Source organism: Vanacampus margaritifer, chromosome 11 (genome assembly GCF_051991255.1).
Source record: "Vanacampus margaritifer isolate UIUO_Vmar chromosome 11, RoL_Vmar_1.0, whole genome shotgun sequence".
NCBI lineage: Eukaryota > Metazoa > Chordata > Actinopteri > Syngnathiformes > Syngnathidae > Vanacampus > Vanacampus margaritifer.
Genome location: NC_135442.1, coordinates 10,863,402 through 10,879,724, shown reverse-complemented (window position 1 = coordinate 10,879,724; position 16,323 = coordinate 10,863,402). Strand labels below are relative to the sequence as shown.

At 37.8% G+C, this 16,323-nt stretch overlaps 3 protein-coding genes and 2 long non-coding RNA genes across 8 annotated transcripts in view; 4 read left to right on the top strand and 1 right to left on the bottom strand.

Annotated features, from left to right (window-relative positions):
- The window catches only part of LOC144060242 (disco-interacting protein 2 homolog A-like), an 81,401-nt gene extending 79,644 nt beyond the window's left edge, over positions 1 to 1,757 (bottom strand). For all 3 annotated transcript variants that reach the window (XM_077579591.1, XM_077579589.1, XM_077579590.1), the window contains exon 1: positions 1,264 to 1,757. In XM_077579591.1, the coding sequence (XP_077435717.1) occupies positions 1,264 to 1,384 (121 nt within the window). In that variant the 5' untranslated portion in view covers positions 1,385 to 1,757. The remainder of the gene's footprint in view (positions 1 to 1,263) is intronic.
- A 1,365-nt stretch (positions 1,758 to 3,122) lies between these two features.
- On the top strand, positions 3,123 to 3,522 carry LOC144060642 (uncharacterized). The gene is made up of 3 exons (XR_013295963.1): positions 3,123 to 3,272; positions 3,357 to 3,400; positions 3,469 to 3,522. It is a non-coding gene; the product is annotated as an uncharacterized LOC144060642 (long non-coding RNA).
- A 1,866-nt stretch (positions 3,523 to 5,388) lies between these two features.
- LOC144060691 (uncharacterized) lies at positions 5,389 to 6,269 on the top strand. Its single transcript, XR_013295980.1, has 4 exons — positions 5,389 to 5,545; positions 5,633 to 5,676; positions 5,749 to 6,118; positions 6,213 to 6,269. It is a non-coding gene; the product is annotated as an uncharacterized LOC144060691 (long non-coding RNA).
- Positions 6,270 to 7,816: 1,547 nt separating this feature from the next.
- On the top strand, positions 7,817 to 11,999 carry LOC144060909 (uncharacterized). Its single transcript, XM_077580836.1, has 2 exons — positions 7,817 to 8,159; positions 9,738 to 11,999. Exons 1-2 carry the CDS (start codon positions 7,886 to 7,888, stop codon positions 11,756 to 11,758), a joined length of 2,295 nt encoding a protein of 764 aa, XP_077436962.1. The 5' UTR covers positions 7,817 to 7,885; the 3' UTR covers positions 11,759 to 11,999.
- A 1,059-nt stretch (positions 12,000 to 13,058) lies between these two features.
- LOC144060910 (uncharacterized) lies at positions 13,059 to 15,651 on the top strand. 2 transcript variants are annotated; one of them, XM_077580837.1, is made up of 2 exons: positions 13,059 to 13,317; positions 13,812 to 15,651. In XM_077580837.1, the coding sequence occupies exons 1-2, from the start codon at positions 13,194 to 13,196 to the stop codon at positions 14,726 to 14,728; spliced, it is 1,041 nt and encodes a 346-aa protein (XP_077436963.1). In that variant the 5' UTR covers positions 13,059 to 13,193; the 3' UTR covers positions 14,729 to 15,651. The 2 variants fall into 2 exon arrangements, with proteins under 2 accessions (XP_077436963.1, XP_077436964.1); XM_077580838.1 differs by having other exon boundaries at positions 13,842 to 15,648.
- Positions 15,652 to 16,323: the final 672 nt, after the last annotated feature.

The following is a 16,323-nucleotide window of genomic DNA, read 5'->3' as shown; positions in this document are numbered from 1 at the left end:
TGTTACTGATGTTGTTCCCCCCCCCCCCCCCCCTCCATGTCGGGAGTATGAATGGTTGTATGTCTTAGTGTTGTGAACTTGTGAACTGCCTCACAATTCTGGAGTTCCAATCTTAGCTCTGGATAGGCTATGAAGAAAGTCTGTAGTACTTTTGTAAAAAAGTAAATGTCAAACAGATGACCCTATTGTATTCAGTGTCCGGGTGGTAAGAGAAAGCTCCTGTTTGAAATACTCTAAAAAGAACACTAATTTTAAAACCCTTTGTGACAAAACAAAGACAAAAGTCACCCTTTTTCTTTGTTGCTTTTAAGTTAGCTGCCGTCTGTCCGAGTCAGATCCACATTGACAGACGTTGTATGATTGTGTACCCACTAAACCACCACATAGCCGCGGCATGCATGGTTGTAGACCCAGTCGTTCCACTAATGTGGACTGCAAAAAAAAAACTTTACAACTCACACGTGAAGACAGTCCGTAACAGTGATTCCCAACCACTTTAGGCATCTACCTAGGCCAGCAACATAGTGATGAAACAAATAAATACTCTTCTACAAGACATGCCTATCAAGCGTTATACAATTTTTGTTGACATTTTTGTTTGGTCATGTGCCATTGGCTTTTTATGATGTAAATTACATATGCCTTGGCTCAATAAAGGGTGAGAAACACTCGAGTGTCTCAAAATGTCAACAAACCCACACCAGCTTTGGGAACTGTCATGTAATTTATTAAACCAGTGACTGCCAAACAGTATGTTGTAGGAACTGGTAAAAAATATATAAATATACATAAGTATTTCCTAGGGATGTATCTTTGTTCATCTGACTATGCCAGTGGTGCAGAGGGACGGGCAGAACAATTAAATGCCCTGTGGACTGTATCTATCATTATTTAAGAAAAATTTTGAAGTAAACATTTTGGTTGTTACTGTGTGCCATGAGCTTTTCAGAAAGTAAAAGATGTGCGAACAAATGTTGGGGAAGAAACTCAATGTGATGGTAAGATCATCAGGTGTGAGAAATTGGTCCAGTATCTTTATGTAACACAGATAATGTAGCCTATTGTTTGTTCATCAATATATGACAGTGACGTGGTATAGTGATACGCAGCATAATTAAATGACTTCCTAAATGATGGCCCGTGTATCCACAGTTGGTGACATTTTTTCCTGGTGGTACACTTTGAGCTTTTTCTCTAATGTAAAATGTTTTCCTTACAGTCGGTGTGCCAAAAAATGAAACGATATGACAGTGTTGGAGTTACCTTCGGACAGCTCCAACTCCAGCTCGGCCAACTTGGCTCGGACCTCCGCCGGTAGGGTCATAGCGACAGCCGGCGTGGGCTCCAGAGTCACGGTCAACAGTCCGGCAGATCTTTCGGCCATCCCGGTCCAAAAAGATCAAATGTATCCACGGGACTGCTTTCTAGGGCGATACAGAATAAGCCAAAATCCTCCGGGAAAATGCGGTTTCGGTCACCGGTGTGGTGAGAAAACTGGGTGCGTCTCGAAGTAACAGCGGACAGATGTGGAGGAAATCTCCGGCGACGTCATGACATGGCACGGCTAGCCGTGACGCTAGCACAGCGGCTAAGTGTTGCCACTGAGCGCGGTGAGCGGTAACAGTGTCTGGCGGTGGTGGGGAGGCTGCTGTCTTTCCCCCCGCGGCGCCACCGGCTGCGTCCCACGGTAACGGCTGCCTGACTTCAACTGTAGCGAGAACTCATTCAACTCAACGTTCGGCTCGCCTACCGCGCAGCCGCCCTTGGATCTTAGCAACAGGGAGCACCTGCTTCAACCAGGTGGGACGTCACTGCCCCCTACCAGGCTTCCTTAGGAACTGCACAAACAACCTGCCTTGGAAACCCCATACAAGCAAGTGTAGTTTTAGATTCTAATCTAATCTAAAAAATATATATAATAATAAAGTATTTATCAAAAAATGTGACAGAGATTTTATACATGAAATATATATTTAATATTATAAGCCACGACCCCATACAAGCAAGTGTATTTTTTAGATTCTAATCTAATCTAAAAAAAATAAAATAAAATAAAAAAGTATTTATCAAAAAAAGAGACAGAGATTTTATACATTATTATTAATATTATTCTAAGCCACCGTAACATTATGGACAGTTGAACATGAACATTGTGCATAGTGATAAAAACTTCACTGAAAATAACAATGATTCAAATGTATTTCACATAATTAAGTCAACTAAAAAAGTGTACAGTGTATAAAAGCTTAAAAACAAACAGATTTTAAAGGTTAAATAAATATTACATTAGTATTCTTTCGCGTACCACTAGACTAGAGAGAGTCTAATATCACGCTCTGTGTGGTGACTTGATTTACGAGTTTAAAGAAATTCAAAATCAAGCTCATAACTCAATGCGGCGATATATCAAATCAATATTCCGCAGTGAAATTAACTGGTTTCACAATGTGTAAAAGTAATGTACGTTGGACAAGCCAAAAGTTGACAACAATTGCTGGAATGTTGCATGTGTGCGGACCTGGACCACCGCATATTTTTAAACATAAATCCAAAGCATGACATACCTAAGAAATTTATGAGAAAAGTTAAGATATTAAAAAAAGGAAACATCACTATTTCAAATAGAAAATAAAATATGCACGTAAAAAAATGTAAAAGTGCATTGTATTTTTTTTTTTAAATTGAAGGTTACAAAATGTTACACTTTATCTTAAATTATTTTTTGAAAGGAAATTACAATTTCTCACATGAATTCCAATTTTATCACAGATTTTTATCACAAGATATTTTTATATTAAAAATAAAATAGAAATCTTCAATGCAACAAGATATGCTTTTTTTTTCATTTGAAAATTTTAATGTGACATAATATTATAACATGAATACTAATAACTTTTTGCTTTGTCACCAATAACTGATAGATAGGGGTCATACATTTACTACAATGACAGTTACAGTGAATAGTGATGTGTCTCACCATATACAGTATTTAATTTTGGAGGCCATTTGGGGAGGGGAAATTTATTTATTTATTTTCATTTATTGCTAAGTTTTTTGGGCATGAGGAAGTTGTCACGGTCACACCTTGCCATGTACACCTGTGTGCAATGATCCAGAGCAGCATGCTGATTGGTGTAAGTGACAGCACTTAAATAGAGCCAGTGTGGTGACAGCAGTAGCAGGACACAAGCACAAGCTACAGTTGCAAAGCCAAGTAAGCAGAACCTGAACCCAGAACCACGGTCACTAATGGCTTGTGTCTTTTGTATGAGGTATTTAATTTTTTAACTTTCTTCGTCTATGTTGACTTTTTTTGTGTGTATTTGTTCAGTTGTCTTTTTTTTCCTCTCTTAAAGGGTGCTTGTGTTCTGGCTGTTAGTCTTCGGACACCATGTAAAGGGTAAGTACCTGTAAATCATCTGTGCACTTGCAGAAGTATTGTAACTTTTGTGTCATTTAATCTTTTAGGAGGTAGTTCTAGACATAGAGGATTTGTTCCTCCTTTTCAGTCGGCTGTTTTTTCACCCAGAAGCCAAAGAACTAGCTTGGATCCACAGCAATACAGTCAACCAGAGTCCGATATGGAGGCATTCTTCGAGAACGATGAGTATTTAGATTTCGCGCCAATGGGCTATGTGGCTCAATCCCATGACCAACAGCACAGTGAAAGTTTGTCCCAGGACGGTGCGATCTTTGGTTCCGGTGGACAGTCGTTCCCTCCAGTGCAAAATATTTGCCCCATCTGTCCTCGTTGCCCTGAGCCACTCCCTTGCCCATTACCTGACCCTTGCCCTCCTCCTTATTGCAAACGTGGCTATAGGCCTTGCCCTTGCCCACCATCTTGCTGTAAAAACAGCCGTTCATGTCGTCCTTGGTTTTCTTGGTAGGCTCACCCCAGGTCCAAGTAGGTAAGATGAACTGTAGTGCAAGTTTGACCCTTTTCATGAAAGGTGTGTGTTAACTTATGATAACTTTTATTTTTCTCCAGGTTTTTCTGATGTTCACTTTCTTGACAACTCTTATTAAAATTTGTGAAAATGAAATCTTATTTTGTGTTTTTTTTTCTTCTTATTAAGCTATTAATCTAAAATGTGACCGACTGCATGGACTTTGTGAGGGCTTCACCATGACTAAAAATGTGTATCATCCAATAGGAAACGAAAAATGTCATTTTCTAGAAAGACAAATGCTGTCTCCAAATTCACAAGGCTGGGTCCTCCGAAGGGCGAATTTGTCGGCTGCATGACGTCACTCCCGACGCGACAGCATGCACGGACTTTCACATGACTGGATTGTCAATACTACTTGTCAGTAGTAGCACGTTGGCCGACAATCCATTCATGTGTAAATCAGTCATAAATCCCTGCGTGTTGTCGAGTCGCGCCGGAAGTGACGTCATGCAGTCGACCAATTTGGACACAGGCAAAGTGCTTGATGCATGAATACTTACATATCCACTATCCTAAACCAATGAGTTTAAACGGACTGATTTATTTTTTTTCACCGTGCATAAAAATTAACATTCAAGGATGGTACAAAACTGCTAAACATTAATTACAGTAACTTTTTTTTTGGTGTGATTTATTACCACACACGCAAAGTTTTGATCTTTAAAAAGAGTCCTAACCAAAAGGGATCCTCCAATGTCCTCGCTTGGCAGTGAGGTCCCCAACTTTGTATGTGAAAACTCAGTGTGGTCCCTACTTAGATACATAAGCATGCAATAAAACACTACACAGCCACTAGCTAATTTTATTATTCTGGTACTTTGTCTTTTATGTCTTACATTTTAATATAGGGCAGTATAAGACAAGCACAACTAAGCCAGCCGGCCGTCTAGTGATGAATGGTAATATTGCAATTTAAAGCTATACATGACACTTAGGGCTGACCCACAAATAGCTAAATTCTGTGTAAAATTAACTTAGTTGAAATGCACTGGGGGAAAAAAACATTTATTGCTTAGCTAGAACATTCTTCTCAAAAAAAAACTGATGAACCTCTGTGTTTTCCAAAAAACGGCCACCAACAAAAACCCAGAAAATTAAAATAAAAATAAATAAATATTGAAAATAAATATTCTCATAATCGGCAAATGGGTAAATATGTGCAGAAAATGTTTTGTAAAAGAAAACCTTTTTTTTTTTTATTAACCTAGGGGCCACTTTTTTTTTTTTTTTTTTTTTTTTTTAGCATTAGCGGTCTCAGCTTTGACTGACGGGAAGGGGTACATACAGTAGTTTACAGGTAGCATTGTTAAGATCTGATCTTGTATTGTGAGGGAACTGATTCTCAATACCCAAGCTCAAACAGAAAGTGGGTATTGTCCTGATTTTGAGTGGTGACACACTCTTGCACAATGCACACCTGAATGCAATTATGAAGAGCAGCTTTTGATTGGTGCAAGGGACACTGGGACAGAGCTTAAATAGAGCCAGTAGGGTTGACAGAACCAACAACAGCAAGACACAAGATCAAACTGAAGTTGCAAAGCCAAGCAAGCAGGACCCAGTGATTCACCAATGATGTGTGACTTGTGTGTGAGGTAATGTTGCTTTTTCTCCAATTTTGTTTATGTTGAGGTTTGTTTTGCTCTCTTTGTTCATGTCATTTTTTCCCCCCCCCTCGCCAGGGTGCTTGTGCTCTGGCTGGTAGCTTTTGGGCACTACGCCAAAGGTAAGGAAGTACCTGTTAATGTATGCACCTTCAAAACTATTGTAACTTTTTGTAATCTTTCCTCCTTTTTAGGAGGTGGCTCACACTATAGAGGTTTTGCTTCTCCAAGAAGCCTGCCACCAAGTTGGGATCCGCAGCAATATAGTGAGCATGAGTCCGATATGCCGTATTTGTCTCAACCCCACAACCAGCAACACGGTGCAAGTTTGTCCCAGGACGGAGGGTTCTTTAGTTCTGATGGACAGTCGTTCCCTCCCATGCAAAATATTTGCCCCATCTGTTCTCCTTGCGCTGAGCCAGTCCCTTGCCCATTACCTGGCGCTTGTCCTCCTCCTCACTGTAAACGTGGCTACCGTCCTTGCCCTTGTTCACCGTCTTGCTGTAAGCCCAGTCGCAAGTGTCGCGCATGGTATCCTTGGTAGGCTCCTCCATGTCGGCGCAGGTAAGATGAACTGCATATATACTTTTTATTTATTTATTTATTTTTTTTTTTTTTAAAGGTTGAGCTTCATTTGCCTTTCTCCACCCCCTTCTAGGTAATCGGTGCACTTCTGAAGTTTTTTGGCAGTAACTATTAAATCTGTGAAATGGAATTTTGGTCTCTTGTCTTCCCTTGCTCACTGCCCATTTAAAGGCCAAATTGGTATGCATGTGTCATTTAGCACTAGTGACCTCCTGGACCCTGTTAGTAGCATTTATGTCCTAATTTAATAAACGGTAAAGGCCTAGTTGGTCTATACTAGGGGTGTGAATTGCCGCATACCTGGCGGTTTGATCCGTATCACGATTCAATACGGTTAATCCCGATATGACTCTATAAATTGATTATTGCGGTTACACTCAAATTTAGAAAATGATCAGAACAACTTGTAAATGTACACTAAGATTTGTAAGAAAATGTATTTATCTGAAACTTCAAGCTTATAACTGAGTATTTAACAAATGGGTTGCAAACTGTTTCATGTTTGAACATCCTTGAAATAAAATATTAAGGCTTAATGTTCCATTAATATAACAGTCTTCCATGCTTAATGTGTAAGACTTTTTGTTGAATATTTCCATTTAAAAAAAAAAAAAAATTATGTTTAAACATCGATTCGGCCGCATATCTAATCGATTTGAGAATTGTGCATTGTAATATCGCCATATTGTGTCTTTTTTTTTTTTCTATGCAGAAATGCATAGAAAAGGCTCAGATGGCTGAATGTTACTGTTTTTGTTTTGTTCCAGACGTTTGAAGTTGAAACTCCACTTTCTGTGGTAAGTTATATCCCACGGCAGGGGATGCGATTTTTGTACGTGGGTAAATACTTTTGGCACAACCACGGGTCAACTTTTGCTGGCTCAATGTGCAAATTAAGTTAAATGTTTCATATATTCATACTTGGCTAATATTTTTCTTAAAGTTTGCTCAAATGTGAACTTTTGGCAAGAATACATATTGGTTATAAACCATGGGACACGAGTGTGCTGGTGATGAGAGCAGATGTAAATAAATTGCAAAGAATCTTTGACTCTTTGTGGTATGATGGAAAAGTGTCCCAACAATGTGTGCACATTTTAAATAACTAATGTTGGTGTTATAATTTTTTGTTGTTGAACTTTGACCTTGATTTCAAAAATCATTTTATGGTTTTGTCGTCGCCTGTTCTTAAACTGACATTCGTTTTGCTCCAGACACTGCTGACAATGTAAAGCAATAAAATCACACACATCACAAAACAATTCTCTTTGTTTGCATTTCAACTGTGTTTTTATACTTCCAGTAGCATTTTAAAATATATTTAATTTTTTCAGTGTTGATTCTGGCTGCCAACTTTAATTTCAATTGATTTTATCAGCTAATAAAAATGATCAGATGCTAATAGTGGGTGAAATTATTTTTTAATTATATAACACAAAAACCTGCTATTTGAGCAGCGGGGTGTAGATTTTTATATCCACTGCAGCCTCCTTTGTTAATAGTCGTATTGCGTTGATTGTGTTACCATTTCTGTTCATCTTTAAGGCATTGAATTTGATCGCAGCTGGACTGTTGTAGAGACCAAGTGTAATGACACATCCTCACCTGCAGAAGGCAGCAATGCACTAGAATGTACTGACCGTGGGTCGTCTCCCGGAAGTAAACGTTTCCCCTTTCCGCTGGTCTTCAAGTACTGTAACACTAGAAAGACGCTAGCAAGACGGCGCTGTCTTCAAGCTGGCCTTCATGATCACCTTTTTTCATTTATTTACGTATGTTTGTCGAATACTAGAACAAACAGATTCATCAATTATTATCAATGCACTTTGTAGCTTCGCGTGGAATTTCACGGCACATCGCTCAACCGGGAGCGTCGAGTGTTGTGGTTGTGTGAAAATGTGTACAAAAAGTGTGAAAGAAGAGTACGAGGAGGAACTACGTGGAATAAAAGACGAGAATGAGCGACAGGGTCAACTATTGGATGTTTTCAAGAAGCCTCAAGATGTGTTGCATGCTGCAGGTTTGTGTACTTCTCACTCTCACAGTCGTTTTAAGGTTTTATTTTATTATTTTTATTTACTGTATTGTTTTTTTATTCTGTGCTTTTATTTCGGGGCTTTGCATTTTTGACATTTCGTTCGGTGACAACAACTGGGATGTTATGTTTGCTGAATGACAATAAGTAGTGATGGCAAAATGAAGCTTCATGAAGCACTTGTGATTTTTTTTAAGTCCCCTAGATGGTGCTCTTGGTTGGAAGATGCAGTAGAAATTTAATACATTTCCATTGCACTAGGCTTTATATTTAAACCAAGAGCACCATCTAGGGGACTTAAAAAAAATCACAAGTGCTTCATGAAGCTTCATTTTGCCATCTTCCTCTATCATTATTAGCTTGCTTGTGAAATTAGCTGTTATGGTCATTTACTTTGCTGTCGCCCGCAAAGTTAAATAATGTTGATTTCAAGTTGGGGTTTGTTCAAGGTCGAAGGCATTTCCTAATATTCTCTAAATAATCGTAATTGTTTTTCTTTCATCCGACTTCATCGTGTCTTAATTGTCCCGTAGAGAACCATTGAGACTCTCTATAGAACGTTTAGGAAACGCTACGACCTTGAACGAATCCTGACGTAAGGTCTGCTCTAGTCCTGAAACTTTTCTTTGATTGGACAGGTTACAGCACAGGTTGTAGGACTGAATGTACTCAATACTAACCCAACTATGGGTCAAAAGGGGACTGATCGCTGCTTGGGTCAATTTGACTCATTTAATTATATATTTTTGCAATACAAAACAATCAAAGGTTGGGTCAAATTAACCAATTTAATAATAATAATAATAATAATAATAATAATAATAATGAACTATTAAAAAGGAACTCGTCTCACAAACAATTATAGATCATGAAGAGACTGTTGGCTACTTGGGTCCATTTGACCCATGGGCTTGTTGTTTGTGAATTAAAAAAAAAAAAGTTGGGTCAAATTAAGCAAAGCCCAATATAAATAATAATACTTTCAAAAACAACAACAACAAAAACTATTTAGGGTCAAAAATGACCGGTCGCTACTTATGTATTTATTTGTTTGTTTATCTATTTATTTATTACAAAACAATCCAAAATTTGGGTTTGTTGTTTGTCAAATTGACCGAGATCCAATAATATTTTGTAACAACAACAGCAAAAAAAATGGGGTATTTTTTGTTTGTTTGTTTGTCTTTTTCAAATTGACCAAGGTCAGTTCCTTTTTGACCTAATTGGGTTACTTTTGATCCGACTATTTTTAGAGGGCACCACTGCCTAGCAGTCATCCGGGACTCATCGAATCAAAGTTAAAGTTCTAACTTTTGTTATAATAACTTCTGAAATTGTTGAAGCACATGAAAGGGACAACATTCCAACAGTCTCAAGCAGGATGCTTGGTAAGAAGAAATATCTTCCTAGACAAAGAACAAGCACATTTTGTCTTGATTTGATATTTGTAATCTTAGTTAGATTTTAGTTTTTGTGTGTGTTTGTGCATTGGAGAGCCAATCATAACATGACAGAGCAAAGCTTGACTTGTCCCAACCATGTCCGTTTGTCATTTCAACGCAGATGTCGGTGAAGGAGATCTTCGCTCTGAACAGAAGGAATGGAGTTCCAGGGTGGAGCAGGAAGATCCAGAGCCTTTCCAGATTAAAGAAGAGGAAGAGAGTCCTCCCATTAAAGAGGAAGAGGAGGAACAAAGCATCGGTCATGAGGGCGACAAGATTGAAATTTTGCATGAGGCTGAGATCACCAAGTTGACACTCACGAGTGAGCATATGAAGAGTGAAGATGATGATGATGATGATGATGAAGAGGATGACGGAGACCACTGTGGAGGATGCAAAGCAGACAGCCGCTTTGTTTCTGACTATGACGGCTTAAGGTCGAACACTGATGATGATGAGCAACCTGCAGGTGATATGAAATGTCCCTCTAGCAAAAAACCCCGCAAATGTTCTCAGTGTGAAATTTATTTTTTCAACAAGTCCAATTTAAAAAGGCACATGAGAACACACAGCGGGGAGAAACCTTTTGGCTGCTTAGTTTGTGATAAAACATTCAAGCAGAAGGAACAATTGGAAAAACACACAAGAACGCACACTGTGGAGAAAAACTTTGCCTGCTCAGTTTGTGGTAAAAAATTCTCTGTAAAGGGAAATTTAGTAAGACACGCAAGAACACACACAGTTTGTGATGAAACGTCAACTCAGGAGGGATTCAAAAAAAGAACACACATCGCGGAGGATCCTTTTGCCTGCGCAGTTTGTGGTCAAATATTCGCCAGAAAAACAAGTTTATTAAGACACGTAAGAACGCACACTGGAGAAAGACCTTTTGCATGCTCGGTTTGTGGTAAACGATTCACAATGAATTCCGATTTAACGAGACACAGAAAAACGCACACAGGAGCAAAACCGTTTGTCTGCTCAGTATGTGGTAAAAGTTACACTTGGAATAAAGATTTGATAAGGCACACAAGGACTCATACTGGGGAGAAACCTTTTGCCTGCTCAGTTTGTGGTAAAAGATTCACCATGAAGATAGATTTAATACAGCACACAAAAACACACACTGGGGAGAAACCGTTCGCCTGCTTAGTTTGTGGTAAAAGATTCACTATGAAGTCGGATTTATTAAGGCACAAACGAACACACACTAGAAAAAAACATTTTATGGGTTCAGCATACAACAGAAGTTCTGGATTGGAAGCTCTCTGTCCTGAGAAGCAGGAACAAAAGTTTCCCCACGAAAATGAGTCAGAGACGGAGAAACCTCCTCCCATTAAGGAGGAAGAGGAGGGGGAGGATATCACCAAGTTGCAAATTACTGTTGTCCCTTTGAAGAGTGAAGACGACGAAGGTCAAAGTGAGGAGACCGGAGAGGTGGAGACTCCAGGCTGCAGTTCAAGTCAAGGTGATGGAGGATCACATCGCGGACGGTCACAAGCAGACAACCTCTTAGCTCCGTTATCAGATAGTGACGACATAATGTCACGATCCTCTGACACTGACGATGACAAACACTCCAAAGGCCACGCTGACAGCAAACGCTCCAAATGTTCTCAGTGTGACAAAACGTTTGCCACCAAGTCAACATTGAAAAGGCACATGAGAACACACACTGGGGAGAAACCTTTCGCCTGTGCGTTTTGTGGAAAAAGATTCACAGGGAAGACAAATTTAATAACGCACACAAGCAAACATACCGGGGAGAAACCTTTTGCCTGCTCGGTCTGCGATGAAAGATTCACTTATAAGGAGCAACTGGGAAGACACGCAATAACACACACTGGAGAGAAACCTTTCGGCTGTGCGGTTTGTGGTAAAATATTCACTTGGAAGGTCGATTTTAGAAGGCACATAAGAACACACACTGGGGAAAAACCTTTTTCCTGCTCGGTTTGTGATAAAACGTTCTCGAGGAAATCGAGTTTAATCAGGCACACAAGAACGCACACTGGTGAGAGACCTTTTGCCTGCTCAGTTTGTGGTCAAAGGTTCACTCAAAAGGCACATTTAGTAACTCATGCAAGTACGCACATTAATTCTCCCAAGAGTCGCCTTTTGCCTGCGCAATGTGCAACCTAAATTACATGGATCATATTGTATTGGTTCAACAAATTTATACTTGGCGAGCTGGCGTGTGGTAAAAGATTTATTTATTTATTTGATCAAAGACACACTTTGAGGAGAAACAGTGAAATTTGTGCTGATGAAAAGAGCAGCTGTAAATGATTTCTAAATATTGCAAATAATATTTCCCTCTTTGTGGTAAGATGCAAAAATGTATGTCATTCTGAATAAAATACCGTCCAACTCTTCAAACAGTGTATTCTTTTCTCCTAATTCTGTTTGTCCCATTGTATTCTGTCGTTGCAAGACATTTTGCCTCTCATCTGAGCAGGTTACATAAGACAGCTGTAGCCTGAGTGTTGTTGTGGAAACTCAACTATTTAACCACTAAGTTAGTTTAAAAAACAAAAACAAAGTCGTTATCATGCATAGAATAACAAATCAGTTGTATTCCAAGTGAGGTCAGGTGAAAATTTGTTAATCTTGATTTAAGGGAAAGTCTGAACAGCTGACCTTTTATGTTTGTTTGTTTTTCTTGTTTTTTTATGTATTTATTTTAAATATGATTACGATGCTTGAAGTTGGTTGGAAGTATCCCAGGAAAAAATATGTATGCATTTTTATTTTGGTTGTTATTTTCATTGAGCTAATTAAGTGCTTTAGTGATTTATTATCCATAAAAACACATTACTAAAACTATCAAATGTACATTTGACGTTAAAACATATTTTTATCATTATTATACAAAATTAATTTGAAATAACATTTCAGACTGCATTATTCCATTGATAAAGTAAACTAGTTGTTAAATTTTAAAATGTACTTTGTATCAATTTACAGATTAAATACATGAAATAGTTTTTTTTATGTACTGTATAGTTTATAAACTACGACAATATTACTAAACATGAAATTATTATTTTGAGATACATTCAGATATTTTTTAATCAATATGCGTTTTTTTGTTTGTTTGTTTGTTTTTTTAACCTCATCTACAAATACAGATGACCTGGCTCATTTATCGATTGAAATGTACTGTATTATTTCTATTATTATTATTTACGTAATTTATACATGTCCATTAGAATGAAGCAAATCTAAATGAGGCCCAATCATGATCGATAAAAATATGACTTTCTCTTCTAAATATTTATTGGGAAAAAAAACGTTTTGCATTTCTATATTTCAAACTGGAGTTACGATTCTTCTTCTTCGACCTCCTCACCTGCGAGTGGCAGTAATGCACTAAAATGTGCCGTCATTAACCGGAAGTATCATCCACTTCTCCTGTTTATATCCCGGAAGTAAACAAAAGACTGCGCAGTCTGCAAGCTCGCTCACTTGTAGATGAAATTCTTATCGGTGCATTTTGTAACTTCTCGTGAAACTTCGTGACACATCGCTGAGCAGGGGTCAAGTGAATGTCGAGCGTTGTGGTTATCGTGTGAAAATGTGCACCAAAAATGTGAAAGAAGAGTACGAAGAGAAACTTTGTGGAGCAAAAGACGAGAACGAGCTACAACGTCAACTACTGGATGATGTTTTCAAGAAGCCTCAAATTGTGTTACACGGAGGTGTGTTCCATTTTTCGCTTTCACTGGCTACCAGCTTGTTATTGGGATCATTAGATTATTCCTAATTGATGTGTAATGGTTTACATAGCTCAGATTTACGATGGTAGTCAGTTCGATTATCGCTTTAAACCTCTTAAAATTGACAGGTGGCACACACTCGGAGAATTTATCCAATTAAAAATGCACGATAATATTTCTAAGAAAGAAAGAGACTACAGTAATAAATACACCTGAAAAAGGTAAACACAAGAGTATTAGTAAGTGAATGAGCCTGGAACACTTGTTTACAAAAAAAACAAAAAAAGTAAATGCAAACAGACGTAGACACGTTTTTGAGCAAAAATGCAATTCAGAAAGCTTTTGCATGCCATTTATTATCGTCAAGTTAGACAGAACTAAAATATGTATGACCACTGATGTGTCCAGTAGTGATAATAAGTTTACATAGCCTGGCAGAATTTCTGATTTATTTATTTATTTAAATATGACTGAAGGGTGGGTGACACCCTTGTTGTGTCCTGCAGACGTCGGTGAAGGAGACCTTCATCCTGAGCAGCTGGAGTGGAGCATTAAAGAAGAAGAGGAGGAGTGCTCTCCCATTAAAGAAGAAGAGGAGGGACACAGGATCACTCAGGAGGGAGAGAAGTTTCAAGGGTTGGAGGAGGCCAATATCACCAAGTTGCCATTGAAGAGTGAAGACGACGACAATGACGAAGATGATTTAGACCACTCTGGAGGGTCACAAGTAGATGGCCTCTTAGCTCCACTATCAGATAATAACGACATAACGTCACACTCCTCTGACACTGATGATGATGAGGAACACTCCAAAGATGATGCCACATGTCATACTGACAAATACGTGGAATGTTCTCAGTGTGACAAAACTTTTTTCAACCAGTCAATGTTGAAAAGACATATGAGAACGCACAGTGGGGAGAAACCTTTTGTCTGCTCAATTTGTGGTAAAAAATTCACTTGGAAAACAGCCTTGATAAGGCACACAAGAACACACACTGGCGAGAAACCTTTCGTCTGCTCCGTTTGCGGCGAAAGATTCGCTCATAAGGAGCAATTGGGAAGACACACCTCAACACACACGGGAGAGACACATTTCGCATGCTCAGTTTGTGGAAAAATATTCACGTGGAAGATCGGTTTGATGAGGCACACGAGATCACACACCGGGGAGAGACCTTTTGCCTGCTCAGTTTGTGGGAAAACATTTAATCAGAAGACAACTTTAATAAGGCACGCAAGAACGCACACCGGAGAGAAACCTTTTCCCTGCTCAGTGTGTGGCCAAAGATTCACTCAGAAGGGAAATTTAGAAAAACACGCAAGTCGTCACACTTTGGTTGTCCCCGCTGTCGACTTTTGCTTGCTCAATCTGCCACCGGACTTTCATTAATCATACAGGACAGAATACAAAAAGTCGTAGTGTTCGGTATCGTTCTATATTCTATTTTTTTCACAACCGTGCTGTGAGAAAGAGAAACAAGAGAAGTTATCATCTGTGCATGCTGATGAATACTTCACTTGATAATAGTGTGTTTTGGTGTGTTCCGAAACCCAGACGGAACTTGTACCAAGGTCTGCACCGAAATTTGTTTAGAAACATCACAGTTATTGTTTCAGCAAGAAAACAGTGATCATGTTATCCCTTTTCTAAAATTGAATAATAAATAAAATCCTACCATTTCACTATATTAAATTGCCTATTAAATGTTAAATATATCCAACCTAAGTTTATACTTAATGTAAGAAAATAAGTAATTGTGATAGTAATGTGGGTCAAAGCATTTAAATCGTTGTTTTGAAAAATTATAATCTATGCAAAATAAACTAAAAATCAAGAATCGGCAGCAAAAAGCTCATTTGTATTTTTATACATATGGGGGGGGGGAGGTTCTCTCCCATTATATTACAATTGTATGCTGATTGCTAATTATATAAATTAGGGGATGACAGACACCCAATAACTACTTTCCTTACTGAGTGAATAAACACTGTTTGAATGTGATATTTTACAGTTGGCCAACAGATGTCGCTGTGTGTGTGGGGAGATGTTTCGAACGTTCCAAAAGATCGATTCATTTTCTGAATCAATTGTTCCAAATGATTTGATCGTAGTGTTCCATTTCTGCCATCCCTACTTGACAATTCTTCAATTAAGGTTTTTGAAATTGGAAATAAGCATGGCTACAGATGTATTTAGAAGACTTAAAATTAGGGGAAAATGTTAGTCATGTTTTGCAGCCCCTAAATTAAATAAGTGAAATGTACTTTTATGATATATATTACTGAAAATGTTTTCTGTTTATAAAGATTGATGAATATGTATATTGAGTGTGGAATGTAGATTTTTGGATTAAATCTTTTTTTTTTCTTTCATAACTTCTTCCTATTTGGAAAATATGCACTTTTCTTCGTAGTTAGTTTTTACTTCATTTTGACCATTGTCTTTAAAATTCAGTTAGTTTTTTTTATTGAGTTTGTTTGTTTTTATATTTTTTATTTACTGATTTTTTTTAATTTCCTAAATGTAGTTATTAATTTTAGTGTTAGTTTTAATAAAATCATTTGTGGAGTGCAAGATTTATTTAAAAAAAAAAAAAACTAGAAAACCCTACTAGTAAAGTAAGAAAAAAAACTACAATTCTCAAACAACTGTTCTAACCTTTTTTTTCTACGGCCGCACAGTAATTCTGAAATAAATACACACAGACCCCGAGAACTCATGCATGAAAACAAAGGACATAAAAAAAAAAAAAAACAGTTAGCTTTCTTTCTTTTTTAAGAACTCTTATTTGTATTTTAACATTTTCGGTAACACTTAATTTCATTTTAGTTGTATTTATTTCATTAACTATAATTTCATTTCCGTTAACTATAATAATGTTCATTGGAACAGATTAAACCTAAGGCCTGAGTTAGCCACATATACATAAATATTATATTCAATTAAAAGTAAATTTCATTTGTATATTTAAACAATAATTTATC